The sequence below is a fragment of the Triticum aestivum genome, chromosome 6D, assembly GCF_018294505.1.
Source record: "Triticum aestivum cultivar Chinese Spring chromosome 6D, IWGSC CS RefSeq v2.1, whole genome shotgun sequence".
In the NCBI taxonomy this organism is placed as follows: domain Eukaryota; kingdom Viridiplantae; phylum Streptophyta; class Magnoliopsida; order Poales; family Poaceae; genus Triticum; species Triticum aestivum.
In genome coordinates this window covers 301,344,469-301,357,416 of record NC_057811.1, presented here as the reverse complement: position 1 = coordinate 301,357,416, position 12,948 = coordinate 301,344,469, and the positions used below count along the sequence as shown (strand labels likewise).

The following is a 12,948-nucleotide window of genomic DNA, read 5'->3' as shown; positions in this document are numbered from 1 at the left end:
CCGGCAAGGGTCTTGCAAGTCTGCTGAGGCCGTCCCCGGCAAGGGTCTTGCCAGGGGAAACTGCTCCGCCCCTCTGCTTTTTTGCGTCCTTGGTCTTGGCGTTGCTCTGGCTGTCTTGGGCTTCGGTTTTACCTCGGTTCACCTCCCCTGTTCTGCTTGGTGTGGCCATAGGCGCGGCTCCGACTGCCCGTGCACAGGTAAAGGGGTACAAAGGTGCGCCCCTTCTTTTGTACACCGACAGCCACCAGTCCGAGATTCCACCAGATTCATCTACGCCACCAGTCCTAGTCCGAGTCCAGTAATTGTTGCTTTGTTTTCGATTTCCAGATCACGTGATACTCCGAGTTATGACAGCGTAGGAGACCCCAACTTCCGAGCCATCCGCAGAAGAAAAATAGTTCCAGTTTCAAAAAAAATTCTGGCTAGGCAGTTTTTAGGACATTTGTAGACTTTTTCGAAAAAATTGTTTTGGAGCAAAAAAAGAGAAAAAAACTGCAAAAAAAGAGTGAAAAAAAGAAAAAAATCAGAGTGTGCTCCTCCCTTGTTTACGTGCAACTTTGCATATCTGAATTGATTATTGCTGACCCTTTTTGCTACTATATTATAAGCCTTCCCAGCTCCACATACATCTACGTCGTGTGTTTGACTCTCCCTGGTAATCGCTCTATCCAAGCTTTGAGAATTTGACTACAACGGTTGCTGGTCACCACCTGCTGCTTGGTAAGAACTGGTAAGAATTTGACATTCGCTTGACGGATTTGTGGCTGTCCACCACACCGTCCCCACCACTTCCTAGTAGTCTGTAGGATCATATTCTTGTGTGTTTCTATTGCTGTTAACCATGACAGGATCACAAGCCGATGAGACTGACTGGGAGAGCATGACAAACAAAGAGTTACATGATAAGTTTCAGCAAATGATGAGTGGATAGGTGGAAGATGTGCTAAATAGATTTGAAGAGGCCATGGAGAAGATAGATGGCATTGAGAAGGCGTTCGAAACAAAGCTCGATAACAAGTTTAATGAATTGCTCGCGCGTCTTCCACCACCACCACCGGCTGCACCTAACGCACCTCTACAACAACAACAACAACAATGACTACCTCCACGTCGCGAAACAGCCCTCCGCCGAGCGAGCCGTGTCCCTCTTGCGCTTGGCCAAACTGTTGGTGCTGTTGTTGATACTTATGTGGCTCCTGCTGCTGATGCGGAGGAGGAGGATTATGCGGAAGATTACGAGGATGAGGTTGATCAAAATCAGAACTACGTGCAACCACCAGCACCACAACCATCCAGGTCATCCACATGCAAATAATGGCAATGGTAGGGCTCCCCCTCAGGTACGAGATCATGACCATCTCCCTAAACTGAAATTGAATATTCCACCATTTGAGGGTAGATATGTTCCTGATATATATCTTACTTGGGAGTTAGAAACTGAACAACGATTTACATGTTTACAATATCCTGAGGAGAGACGTGTTCCTGCTGCTATTTGTGCTTTCACTAGTTTTGCATGTGTTTGGTGGTCTGGACATTGTAGATTATATCCTATTGCAGCTACTTGGGCTTCTTTGAAAACTGCAATGCGTACTCATTGGGTTCCACCATATTATCAACGTGAATTGATTCAAAAATTGCAGCGTTTAAGACAAGGGAAAAATTATGTAGAAGAATATTATCAGGAATTACAAACTGGCATGATTAGATGTGGTATTGTTGAGGAGAATGAAACTATGCTCGCACGTTTTATGGGTGGATTAAATAGAGAGATTCTAGAGTATAAGGAGTATAACAATATCACTCGTTTATTCCATCTTGCTTGTAAAGGTGAACGTGAAGTGCAGGATCGACAGGCATTGGCGCGAACTAACTTTTCTGCAGGTCAATCTTCATCATGACACCACGTGCATCCTCTACTTCCACTACACCAGGAGCTCCATCAGGTGCCACCTCCAGCCGTGATACAAGAAAACAGGCACAACCACCACTCTCTGCCAAGAGCACACCTACCGGGCCTGCGCAGAGCTCTTCTTCTTCCATGGCATCAACAGGGCACACAAGTGATATTATTTGTCGTCGTTGTAAGGGAAGTGGACATTTTGCGAGAGAATGCAAATCTCAGCATGTGATGATTGCTACTGAGGATGGTGGGTATGAGTCCGCTAGTGACTATGATGAGGAGACTTTGGCTCTTATTACACATGAAGAACATGGTGGAGATGATTCTGATCATGAGACGCAATACATGGCTGCTGAAGATGCTGACAGGTATGAATGTTTAGTTGCTCAACGTGTTTTGAGTGTGCAGGTTACACAAGCTGAGCAAAATCAGAGGCATAATTTGTTCCATACAAAGGGAGTTGTGAAGGAACGTTCTATTCGCGTCATCATAGATGGAGGGAGGTGCAACAACTTGGCTAGCATGGAGATGGTGGAGAAGCTCTCTCTCACCACAAGACCGCATCCACATCCTTACTACATCCAATGGTTCAACAACAACGGCAAGGTTAAGGTAACACGTACCGTTCGTGTGCATTTTAGTATCTCTACATATGCTGATTATGTTGATTGTGATGTGGTACCTATGCAAGCATGTTCCTTATTACTTGGCAGACCGTGGCAATTTGATAAAAATTCTATACACCATGGTAGAAACAATCAGTATACTCTTGTTCATAAGGACAAAAATATTACTTTGCTTTCTATGACTCCTGATTCCATTCTGAAAGATGATATTAATAGAGCTAATAAAGCAAAACAGGAGCAGAATAAGAGTGAAAATCAGATTGTGGCAAAAGAATTTGAGCAACAAATGAAGCCTAATAATAAACCATCTAGTGTTGCCTCTAAAATTAAATTGAAAAGTGCATGTTTACTTGCCACGAAATCTGATATTGATGATCTAGATTTTGGCAAATCTGTTTGCTATGCTTTTGTGTGCAAAGAGGCATTATTTTCATTCGACGACATGCCTTCCTCTTTACCTCCTGCTGTCACTAACATTTTGCAGGAGTTCGCTGACGTCTTTCCACAAGACGTGCCACCGGGATTACCACCTATTCGAGGGATTGAGCATCAAATTGACTTAATTCCCGGTCCATCGCTACCCAACCGTGCACCATACCGTACCAATCCAGAGGAGACGAAGGAGATTATGCGTCAAGTACAGGAGTTGCTCGACAAAGGTTATATACGCGAATCTCTTAGTCCTTGTGTTGTTCCTATTATACTAGTGCCTAAAAAGGATGGTACGTCGCGTATGTGTGTTGATTGTACAGGCACTAATAATATTACTATTCGTTATCGTCATCCTATTCCTAGGCTAGATGATATGCTTGATGAATTGAGTGCCTCTACAATATTCTCCAAAGTTGATTTGCGTAGTGGATACCATCAAATTCGTATGAAATTGGGAGATGAATGGAAAACAACATTTAAAACTAAGCTTGGTTTATATGAGTGGTTAGTCATGCCTTTTGGGTTAACTAATGCACCTAGTACTTGCATGAGACTGATGAACGAAGTTTTACGTGCTTCATCGGACGATTTGTGGTAGTCTACTTTGATGATATACTGATTTATAGCAAATCTTTGGAAGAACATTTGGAACATGTACGTGTTGTTTTTATTGCTCTGTGTGATGCACGTTTGTTTGGTAACCTTGGGAAGTGCACCTTTTGCACCGACCGAGTATCTTTTCTTGGCTATGTTGTTACTCCACAGGGAATTGAAGTTGATAAAGCCAAGATTGAAGCTATTGAGAGTTGGCCGCAGCCCAAAACGGTCACACAAGTGAGGAGTTTTCTTGGCCTCGCTGGATTCTATAGGCGTTTTGTGGGAGATTTCAGCACCATTGCTGCACCTCTCAATGAGCTTACAAAGAAGGATGTGCCTTTTGTTTGGGGTACCGCACAGGAAGAAGCCTTCACGGTATTGAAAGATAAGTTGACACATGCTCCTTTACTCCAACTTCCTGATTTTAATAAGACTTTTGAGCTTGAATGTGATGCTAGTGGAATTGGATTAGGAGGTGTGTTATTACAAGATGGCAAACCTGTTGCACACTTTTCTGAAAAATTGAGTGGGCCTAGTCTGAATTATTCTACTTATGATAAAGAATTATATGCTCTTGTTCGGACTTTAGAAACATGGCAACATTATTTATGGCCCAAAGAATTTGTTATACATTCTGATCATGAATCTTGGAAACATATTAAAAGTCAAGCTAAACTGAATCGTAGACATGCTAAATGGGTTGAATTCATTGAGACTTTCCCTTATATCATTAAACACAAGAAGGGTAAAGAAAATGTTATTGCTGATGCATTGTCTCATCGTTATACTATGCTTTCACAACTTGACTTTAAAATATTTGGTTTGGAGACCATCAAAGATCAATATGTGCATGATGCTGAACTTAAAGATGTATTGCGGAATTGTAAAGAAGGTAGAACGTGGAACAAGTTCATCGTTAACGATGGATTTGTGTTTCGTGCTAACAAGCTATGCATTCCAGCTAGCTCCATTTGTCTTTTGTTGTTGCAGGAGGCGCATGGAGGAGGACTAATGGGACACTTTGGCGTGAAGAAGACGGAGGATATACTTGCTACACATTTCTTTTGGCCAAAGATGAGACGGGATGTTGAGCGTTTTGTTGCTCACTGCACTACATGTCAAAAAGCTAAGTCACGACTCAATCCTCATGGTTTATATATGCCTTTGCCTGTACCTAGTGTTCCTTGGGAGGACATATCTATGGACTTTGTTTTAGTTTTACCTCAAACAAAGAAGGGGAGGGATAGCATATTTGTTGTCGTGGATAGATTCTCGAAAATGGCACACTTTATACCATGTCATAAAAGCGATGATGCTGTTAATGTTGCTGATTTGTTCTTTTGTGAAATTATTCGATTGCATGGTGTGCCAAATACTATTGTTTCAGATCGTGATATTAAATTTCTTAGCCCTTTTTGGAGATTTTTATGGGCTAAGTTGGGGACTAAACTGCTTTAGTACTACTTGTCACCCCCAAACTGATGGACAAACTGAAGTAGTCAATAGAACATTGTCTACTATGCTTAGGGCTGTTTTGAAGAATAATAAGAATATGTGGGAAGAATGCTTGCCTCATATTGAATTTGCTTATAATCGTTCATTGCATTCTACTACTAAGATGTGCCCTTTGGAAATTGTGTATGGTTTCCTACCTCGTGCACCTATTGATTTGTTGCCTCTTCCATCTTCGGAGAAGGTTAATTTTGATGCTAAAGAACGTGCTGAATTGATTTTAAAAATGCATGAATTAACTAAGGAAAACATTGAGCGTATGAATGCTAAATATAAACTTGCTGGAGATAAGGGTAGAAAACATGTTGTGTTTGCACCTGGAGATCTTGTTTGGTTACATTTGCGTAAGGATAGATTTCCTAATTTGCGCAAATCAAAGCTAATGCCACATGGTGCTGGTCCTTTTAAGGTGTTAGAAAAAATAAATGATAATGCATATAAACTTGAGCTGCCTGCAAATTTTGGGGTTAGTCCCACTTTTAACATTGCAGATTTGAAGCCTTATTTGGGAGAGGAAGATGAGCTTTCGTCTAGGACGATTTCATTTCAAGAAGGGGAGGATGATGAGGACATCAATACCATTGTTACACCCACAGCCCCTACTGCTATACATATTGGACCAATTACTAGAGCTCGCGCACGCCAGTTGAATTATCAGGTACTTTCGTTTCTTGGTAACGATTCTAATGTTCATGAGAATATCATGCTGCCTAAATTGGATACATTTGTTTTGCTTACTAATGAAGGGCCTAGCTTGGACAAGAAAGATGAACCTTGGAGCAAGTTCAAGCATGGAGATGATGGCATGCGCAAGGGGGACAAGAACGGAGTTACAAGTGATGATTTCAGGACTTTGAAGCCACCATAATGAGTGCATGAAGCCTTGGACGAAATATACAAGATGCCACTTCATAATTTTCGTCCAGAGGCTATTCTAGGTGCCGCAGCACCTTATTTTTGGGACTGGCCCATGTAATTTCGAAATACTTGACTATAGGCAGTTTTTAGAGTCCGTATGTGTGGGGAAACAAGAATTAGGGTTGGTTTCGGACCCCTCCTCCAAGTGCCACGACATTCCCCCTCTCTCCTCCATATATACAGCCCTTAGGGCATCGTTTAGACTTTGGGTCTTGTTTAGATTAAAAGTTCGCCATAGCTGCAACTTCGCATACTTTGTTTGTGTTCAACGACCAGACAAAGGCGTCACAGAACCCCACCTTCATTAATAAAGCTTTCCTCTTTTATTCGCAATATCCAGATTGCAATCACAGTTTCTTGCTTGTTCTTTGTTTGCTCGCAGGAAATAGACCCTCGTGGTCAGGTTGATCGTGCTCCGGCGTGGTCAATAACCCCTCGGAAGTTGGTTTAGCGATTGCTTATGCGCGACGTCTTCGCACGTTCGTAGTCGAATCGTCAAAGTCGACTCCCACAGAAAATGATTGCTATCTCATCGAAACATTGGGACACCTTCGCCTCTATCAGAAAGCCTAGCCTCCTCCTTCCTCCAGCCGCCGGACCCGTCCACCTGGCGCCGGACACGTCCGCGCCGCCGCCCGCAGCCACTCCGAGCCCGCCGCGTTTCCCCATCACCCTCCACCACGCCTCCTCGCCGCCGCGGACCACGGGGCCCATCGCCGGCCCGCCCCCGGGCCGAATCGGGCCCAAGCGCCGCCTGCGCCGTGCCCTGCGTCTCCAGCGCCACCGCCAGCCGAACCCTGCTGCCGATCCGCCCGTCGCCGCACTGCGCTGCCGTCGCCGGCCACCCCGACCTCGACGCACGCCACCCAGCGCTACCGTCGCCTGCTCCGCTGCCCATTCCGCTGTCGCGTACCGCGACCACCGCCCGCTGTCGCACCAACCGCTCGCCTCCACCTCGCCGCTGCTAGCGCCGCTCGCTAGGATCCGCCCCGCGCCGCTCGCCGGAATCCGCCCCGCGCCGCCGCGCCAAGGCCTCCCATCACCTAGATCCGGCCGGATCTCGCCCCGTCGGCCCCGGATCCAGCCGTCCCGACCCCGCTGGCGCCTCGTCTCCTCACCCCCGCTGCTGGAGCGAGCTCCCCCGCCGTCCGCCGACTCGCCGGAGCTCGGAGCTCGTCGGCGTCGACCTCCACACGGCCGGGTCAACCGACCCCGACCGAATCCGCGCTCGGACCCGCTCCACTCCACCTCGCCCGACCCGCTCCGCGTTGACTTTCGTGAGGTCTAAATTCTGCAAAGTCCCTGGAATCCAACTTTATGTGCGCCCCTTCATCATGTCATAAGTTCGAGCTCGTAGTTTCGTTTTGCGTGCATGTTATACCAAATTGTTCATCTCGTGATGCCCTACAGTTGCATCCATGTTACTGTCAATATTGATGCCCTAATCTTCATTGCAGAAGTACTAAATGATGTTATCTGTTGGAAACTATCATAACTTGTTGTTTTGTCTTTTTCGTAGCATTTTGTGTGTTCATCCTTTGAGCATGACGTCTACATGTTTTAGCAGCATCTTCATGCCATCTTTACAGTGGTGTAATCCTTATATTTTTATGTGCCCTGTGGTGATAAGCACAAGCATGCCAAGTTTACTATGTTGACTTGCTGCCACAAGTAGATCCTTGCATATTTTGATGAAGTTAAGTAAGGGTGTTTTGAAGATATGGTTATGCTCTTTCCATCAATGCCTTTGTTTGTAATTATGGGGTACATTAGCTTGTCATTACCATGCTCTCCTTTTTCTAAATATTGTTACTGTCAGTCTGTTAACACAAATTGCATTTTTGCCATGTGTTTTGCTACTAATCCGTACACCCAATGACCATGCTATTGCCATGTTTAGCTTTATAAATGTGTCTTCTTACTCTTAGTTGGTTTGTTATGCTATGAAATGCCTTGTGGTAAGTTGCACAAGCTTGCAAAGTTGCTATCATCAATTTGTTCCTGCCATGTATGATTTTCCTCTCAAGTCTGAAACCTGTTTCATATCACTTGCCATGTTTGCATTGATGCTACCATCTTTTCTGTGCATCTTTGGCTCAAGTTCAGTAAGGGAGTTTTGTTCATTGTCTTTAGTACTAGCATGACATTCCCTTTTTTGCTATGATATGTGCCTATAGCATGTAGTTTGCTAGATCTAAACATTGCTTCATGATGATGTTTCTGTCATGATCAGTGAAAAACTGCTAAGCCTGTAAACTGATTGTCATTTGCATTTTTGCCATGTTGTTTTAGGCTTGTTCTAGTGAGTTCTAGTAGGAGCTCAGTATTCATGATTTTGTGAGCTTAACCTGTCACTTCCATGTGTTTTGTGTTTATTTTGGAGTGTTGTAGCATATTTTCATGATGCATCTTAAGTGCTATGTTGCTGTTAAGCGCAGTTTTGCTTTGTTCTTGTTTTGCTCGTCATTTGCAAACCGTGCATCCGTTTCGGTGATCTTTATATCAATTTTGACAAAAATCTCCTAACCTATCGAGTGGCATACTTGGTTTTCCAAGTTGATGCCATGATCATCTTTTCCCTTCCGAAGTACCCATATGCATTGCACATCATATCTTGCATTACATGCCATGTCTTGCATCATGTTGCTTGTGCATTGCACCGTGAGTGATTGTTGTTCCGTTGCTTGTGTTCTTGCTTTGGGTAGAGCCGGGAGACGAGTTCGTGAACGAGGATATTGTCGGGTATGTTTACGAGGAGGAAGCTTTCGACAACCCTGGGAACTTTGCAGTCAAGATGATCATTACCCCCGATATCACTTCTATCTTTGCTTGCTAGTTGTTCGTTCTATCGCTATGTCGCATTACCTACCACTTTTCTATCATGGTTCTAATGGATGTCAACCTCTTCAGGATGGCTCCCCCAACGCGTCTGAATCCGCAACGTACTGACGGAGAGCAGTCCAACCCTCCGCCACCTCCTCCACCTCCGGAGGCATGGCAAGTTCTGATGGCAGCCACCAACGCCAATACCCAGATGCTTTTGCAACTCTTGCAAGAGTGCAACCAAGGCCAAGGCAACCAAGGAAATCAAGGTCGAGGGAAATTCAACAATCAACCTCAGTTTGCTACCCTCAACCAGTTTCTTGCAAATCAGCCAAAGTCTTTCAGCGCTTGTGTCGAGGCCATGGATGCCGATTGGCTCGTGGACGTCAACAAGCATTTTAAATGCAGTAATGTCAGGCCTGAGGACTATGTCAAGTTCGCTTCTATTCAGCTCATGGACCAAGCAATTGATTGGTATCAGCAATAAACGATTCCAGAGGGGCTCGACCTATTACCTGGATTGACTTCTGCCGGGACTTTCGAGCTCATCACTACAGGAATCAGCTACTTTGCCGTCTGCCACGGCAGACGGCAAAGGCAAGGATGGCGGACGGCAAAGGCCTTTGCCGTCTGCCGCGGACGGCAAAAGGCTCCGGCAAAGTAGGCTACAGTAAAGAGCTTCTTTGCCGTCTGAAGCGGACGGCAAAGGGGCCTTTGCCATCAGCAGCGGACGGCAAAGGTCATGGCTCTTTGCCATCTGCTGGCAGACGGCAATGACTGGCTCTTTGCCATCTGCTGGCAGACGGCAAAGACTGGCTCTTTGCTGTCTGCCAGCTAATGGCAAAGAGCCTATATTGCCCCATTTAATTCTGTTTTTTCTTATATCAATTCATTTTCACAGAAAATCAAACACACACACACACACACACACACACAGATATATATATATATGACCAATAGTCATGAACACATAGTAGCAAGTTTCATCCATACATATACATAGTTTCATCAATATTACACGGTTTCATCCATAGGTAGCAAGTTTCATCCATACATATACATAGTTTCATCAATATTACACGGTTTCATCCATAGGTAGCAAGTTTCACAAAGTCAAAACAAAAACTATAGACAAGCACTCCATATCTGAAATTACAAGAAATGACCTAAAACTAAATATCTATTTTCCTAAAAACTATCTTATTACTAAGATCTTCTCTGGATCTTCTTCTTTTCTTCCAACCTGCATAACAAAAACACTAAGAAAGAGAGAATGGGTTAGGAGTAGAAATGTAGCATTTCACTTGGTGAAATGCAATGTTCAATTTTTATGTAAGTTTAACACACGGAAAGCTGGAGAGCATGCTAAGAGTTTTCTTGCCTGAGGACCAGGGTAGCCACCAACGGGCCAGCCAAGGGGCCAGTTCACATCCTTCTGGAGGAGAGTGTACTCCTGCTCAATTCCATACCTGTTTGGGTTCAGAGATAGGCCTAATCAGTGCTAATCTATATTGTACAACTTATTATGTTCTCACGTGTGTATGTGTGTTAAGACACAAGAGCGCTACTACAACTTTTATATGAAACACTGCAACAACAAAAAACTTGAAATATCGACGGAGGTATTCGTACCATCTCTCCTCAGCTGCAACCTTCGAGGTGTTGAAGATCTTGGCAGCATTGTGCCTCTTGTTGGTGGGGATTGGAACACCTTGTGGTGTGTAGCAGTCGCACATAACCTACAAGTAGTAATAAATAGGAAAAGATCAACAAACCAACGACTTTGCGCCAAATACAGTAGAAACTTGGCCTCTGATTTAGCTGAAGCTTTTTTTTCTCAGTTCAAGTATTTAAGATTTGTGTTAGCCAAGTAGGTCAACTAGTGGAATTTTAGGGTGTTTACACAACAGGGCGCAAACACCTGGTTATTTTGTCCACCAGATCACACATATGTCCAAGCACATCAAACAGCCACAAAATTCAGTTTTCATTTTTAAAGGTAAGCCACAAAATTCAGTTTTTTATTTTTAAAATTTAGCGGTGCCCAGAAACAATGTTTTCCTATGATTTTTTTTCAAAGACCCATCTGCATCTTACTTTTCCTACTTTATGGCATCCAGCATCTTTGGTGCATAAAAAGTTTGAAAGAAGCATGGAAGATAAAAAGTAGCGAGGACTTACAAGGAGGTTGTCACCCCTCCTAAACGGGTTCTTAAAAATGGCCTGGGGGATTCATCAGAGTCAAAAAGAAAAAACAGCTTGTAAGCAAACAAGGAAAGTAGAAATACTGTAAGTAAAACGCTATACCAAAGCTTCAGTCAATTATGTTCGAGAGAGGGCACAAAAGGTGCAGTGTTTCCGCATGAGATAAAAATAGATGATGTGGACTTAGGTGTAGAAAATTACCACCCTCCAAAACAAATGATGGACCTTTTATATGCAACAAAGTAAAGAAGTTTACAAATTAACAGCTTGTCTGAATCTATTTCTAATGTGAGAAAGTAGGTTACTGAAATAACTTACATGCAGTTTATCAATAGGAACAGACATAAACAAGGTGATACATCCGTATTAAACTTGGATAGTAGCAACTTGGTTTCAGGGGCAATGTTATATATATTTTTTATTGGTGAATGGTTAAGAAAATAATACCACTCTTACCCACCACTCAAGGGAAGATTAATTATCACATTCACCATTGTCAGTCACAACTGCTAATGAGCACAAAAATGCAACTAAAGCCTAATAAAGAACATTCACATTTCTGTACTGAATGATCATGCTGCATATGAGCCAAGCACATAAGAATCATTATGCGAACTGCATATGCCATGTCTAAAAAAAGAATTGCTCTTTGCGTAGTAGAAATTAAATCAATAGTCTGGAGAGAACTATACAGAAATAACAAAAATATTAAGGAGATGTTGCTGCTAGTTGCGTGCAGCTGCATGCTTTGCCTCATGCAAAGAAAGTAGAACATTTTGTTTACCAACTGCAAATATTTGTGGTTGTTCTTCCATTAGCACTGGTATCTACTTGGCAATGGCAAAAGGATGAAATTTAGCTACATAAATATTTGGTGTTTCTCCAAATTCTAAAGATGAAATAACTGAACATTGAAAGAACAGTAAAAAATATACAAAGCAAGGATACACAAGCACACACAGCACACGCGCATGTAGGCAGAACTGGCCCAGCCATGGCCGCCGCGACATGGATTCCTCACTGCCGTCGCCGCGACATACATGGATCAGATGTAGATGCATATGAGAGGAGTGCATAGGGAGAGGAGTAGAGGGTTGGTACCATGGGCGTACGTGCGGGCCTGCAGCCGTCAAGGCGGGAGGCAAGTTGAAGGGCTCGGGGGTGGGGTGGGGGCGTCTCTCTCTCTATGCTCGGCCCTGGTAGCTGCACGGCGCCGGAGATCTCGTGTATGGGCTGCAGCATGACCCTGGTGGCCGATGGGCTTGGCCGGCGCTGCTCCGGCGAGGGGCGTCACTCCGGCGAGGAGGAGGCCCGTGCGGCGAGGGGGAGGCCGGATCCGGAGTGGCCGGACCTCCCGAGGCCGGATCCGGGCGCGAGGCAGCGTGGGGCGGCGGCGGCGACGCGGGGACGCGGGCGGGGCACAGAGGAGCTCGGTGCTCGGCTCCCATGGCGGCAGCGGATCTCGAGGTTGGGGCGACGGGCGACGAGGCTTCCGCGGCGGGGCCGCGAGCTTGTGGGGAGGTGGCGGCGCACAACGCGGCGCGAGGTGGCGGGGCTCCTAGGTTCTGGTAAGGTGGCGGCGCGCACCGGCGAGCGGAGGCAAGGTGGCGCAGCGGCACGGGGTCGAGGGAGGCGGGGTCAGGCGGCGCTCGGCTGTGGGGCAGGGGCGGAGAGAGAGGGGATAGAGATAGAGGAGGTGGGGGCAACGGTTTTCTTTTTACCCGAAAAAAGATAGCCACCCTCTTTGCCATCTGCTAGCAGACGGCAAAGAAATGACAGATGGCAAAGACCTTCTTTGTCGTCTGCCTGTTCTTTGCCGTCTGTTGTTTCGTAGCTGATGGCAAAGACCTTCTTTGCCGTCCGCAAGCAGACGGCAAAGAACTGGCAGACGGCAAAATCCCTGATTCCAGTAGTGCATCACATTCCAACAAG

At 45.1% G+C, this 12,948-nt stretch overlaps 1 protein-coding gene across 1 annotated transcript; it reads right to left on the bottom strand.

The window, feature by feature from the left end:
- Nucleotides 1-10,016: 10,016 nt before the first annotated feature.
- Nucleotides 10,017-11,510, bottom strand: LOC123142593 (glutamine synthetase cytosolic isozyme 1-2-like; the record flags this gene model as incomplete). Its single annotated transcript, XM_044561440.1, has 5 exons — nucleotides 11,502-11,510; nucleotides 10,993-11,034; nucleotides 10,444-10,550; nucleotides 10,193-10,280; nucleotides 10,017-10,070 (listed from the first exon to the last, which is right to left on the bottom strand). Coding segments are annotated over exons 1-5 (300 nt in total), but the record flags the coding sequence as incomplete, so codon positions are not given.
- Between the last annotated feature and the right edge of the window lie 1,438 nt (nucleotides 11,511-12,948).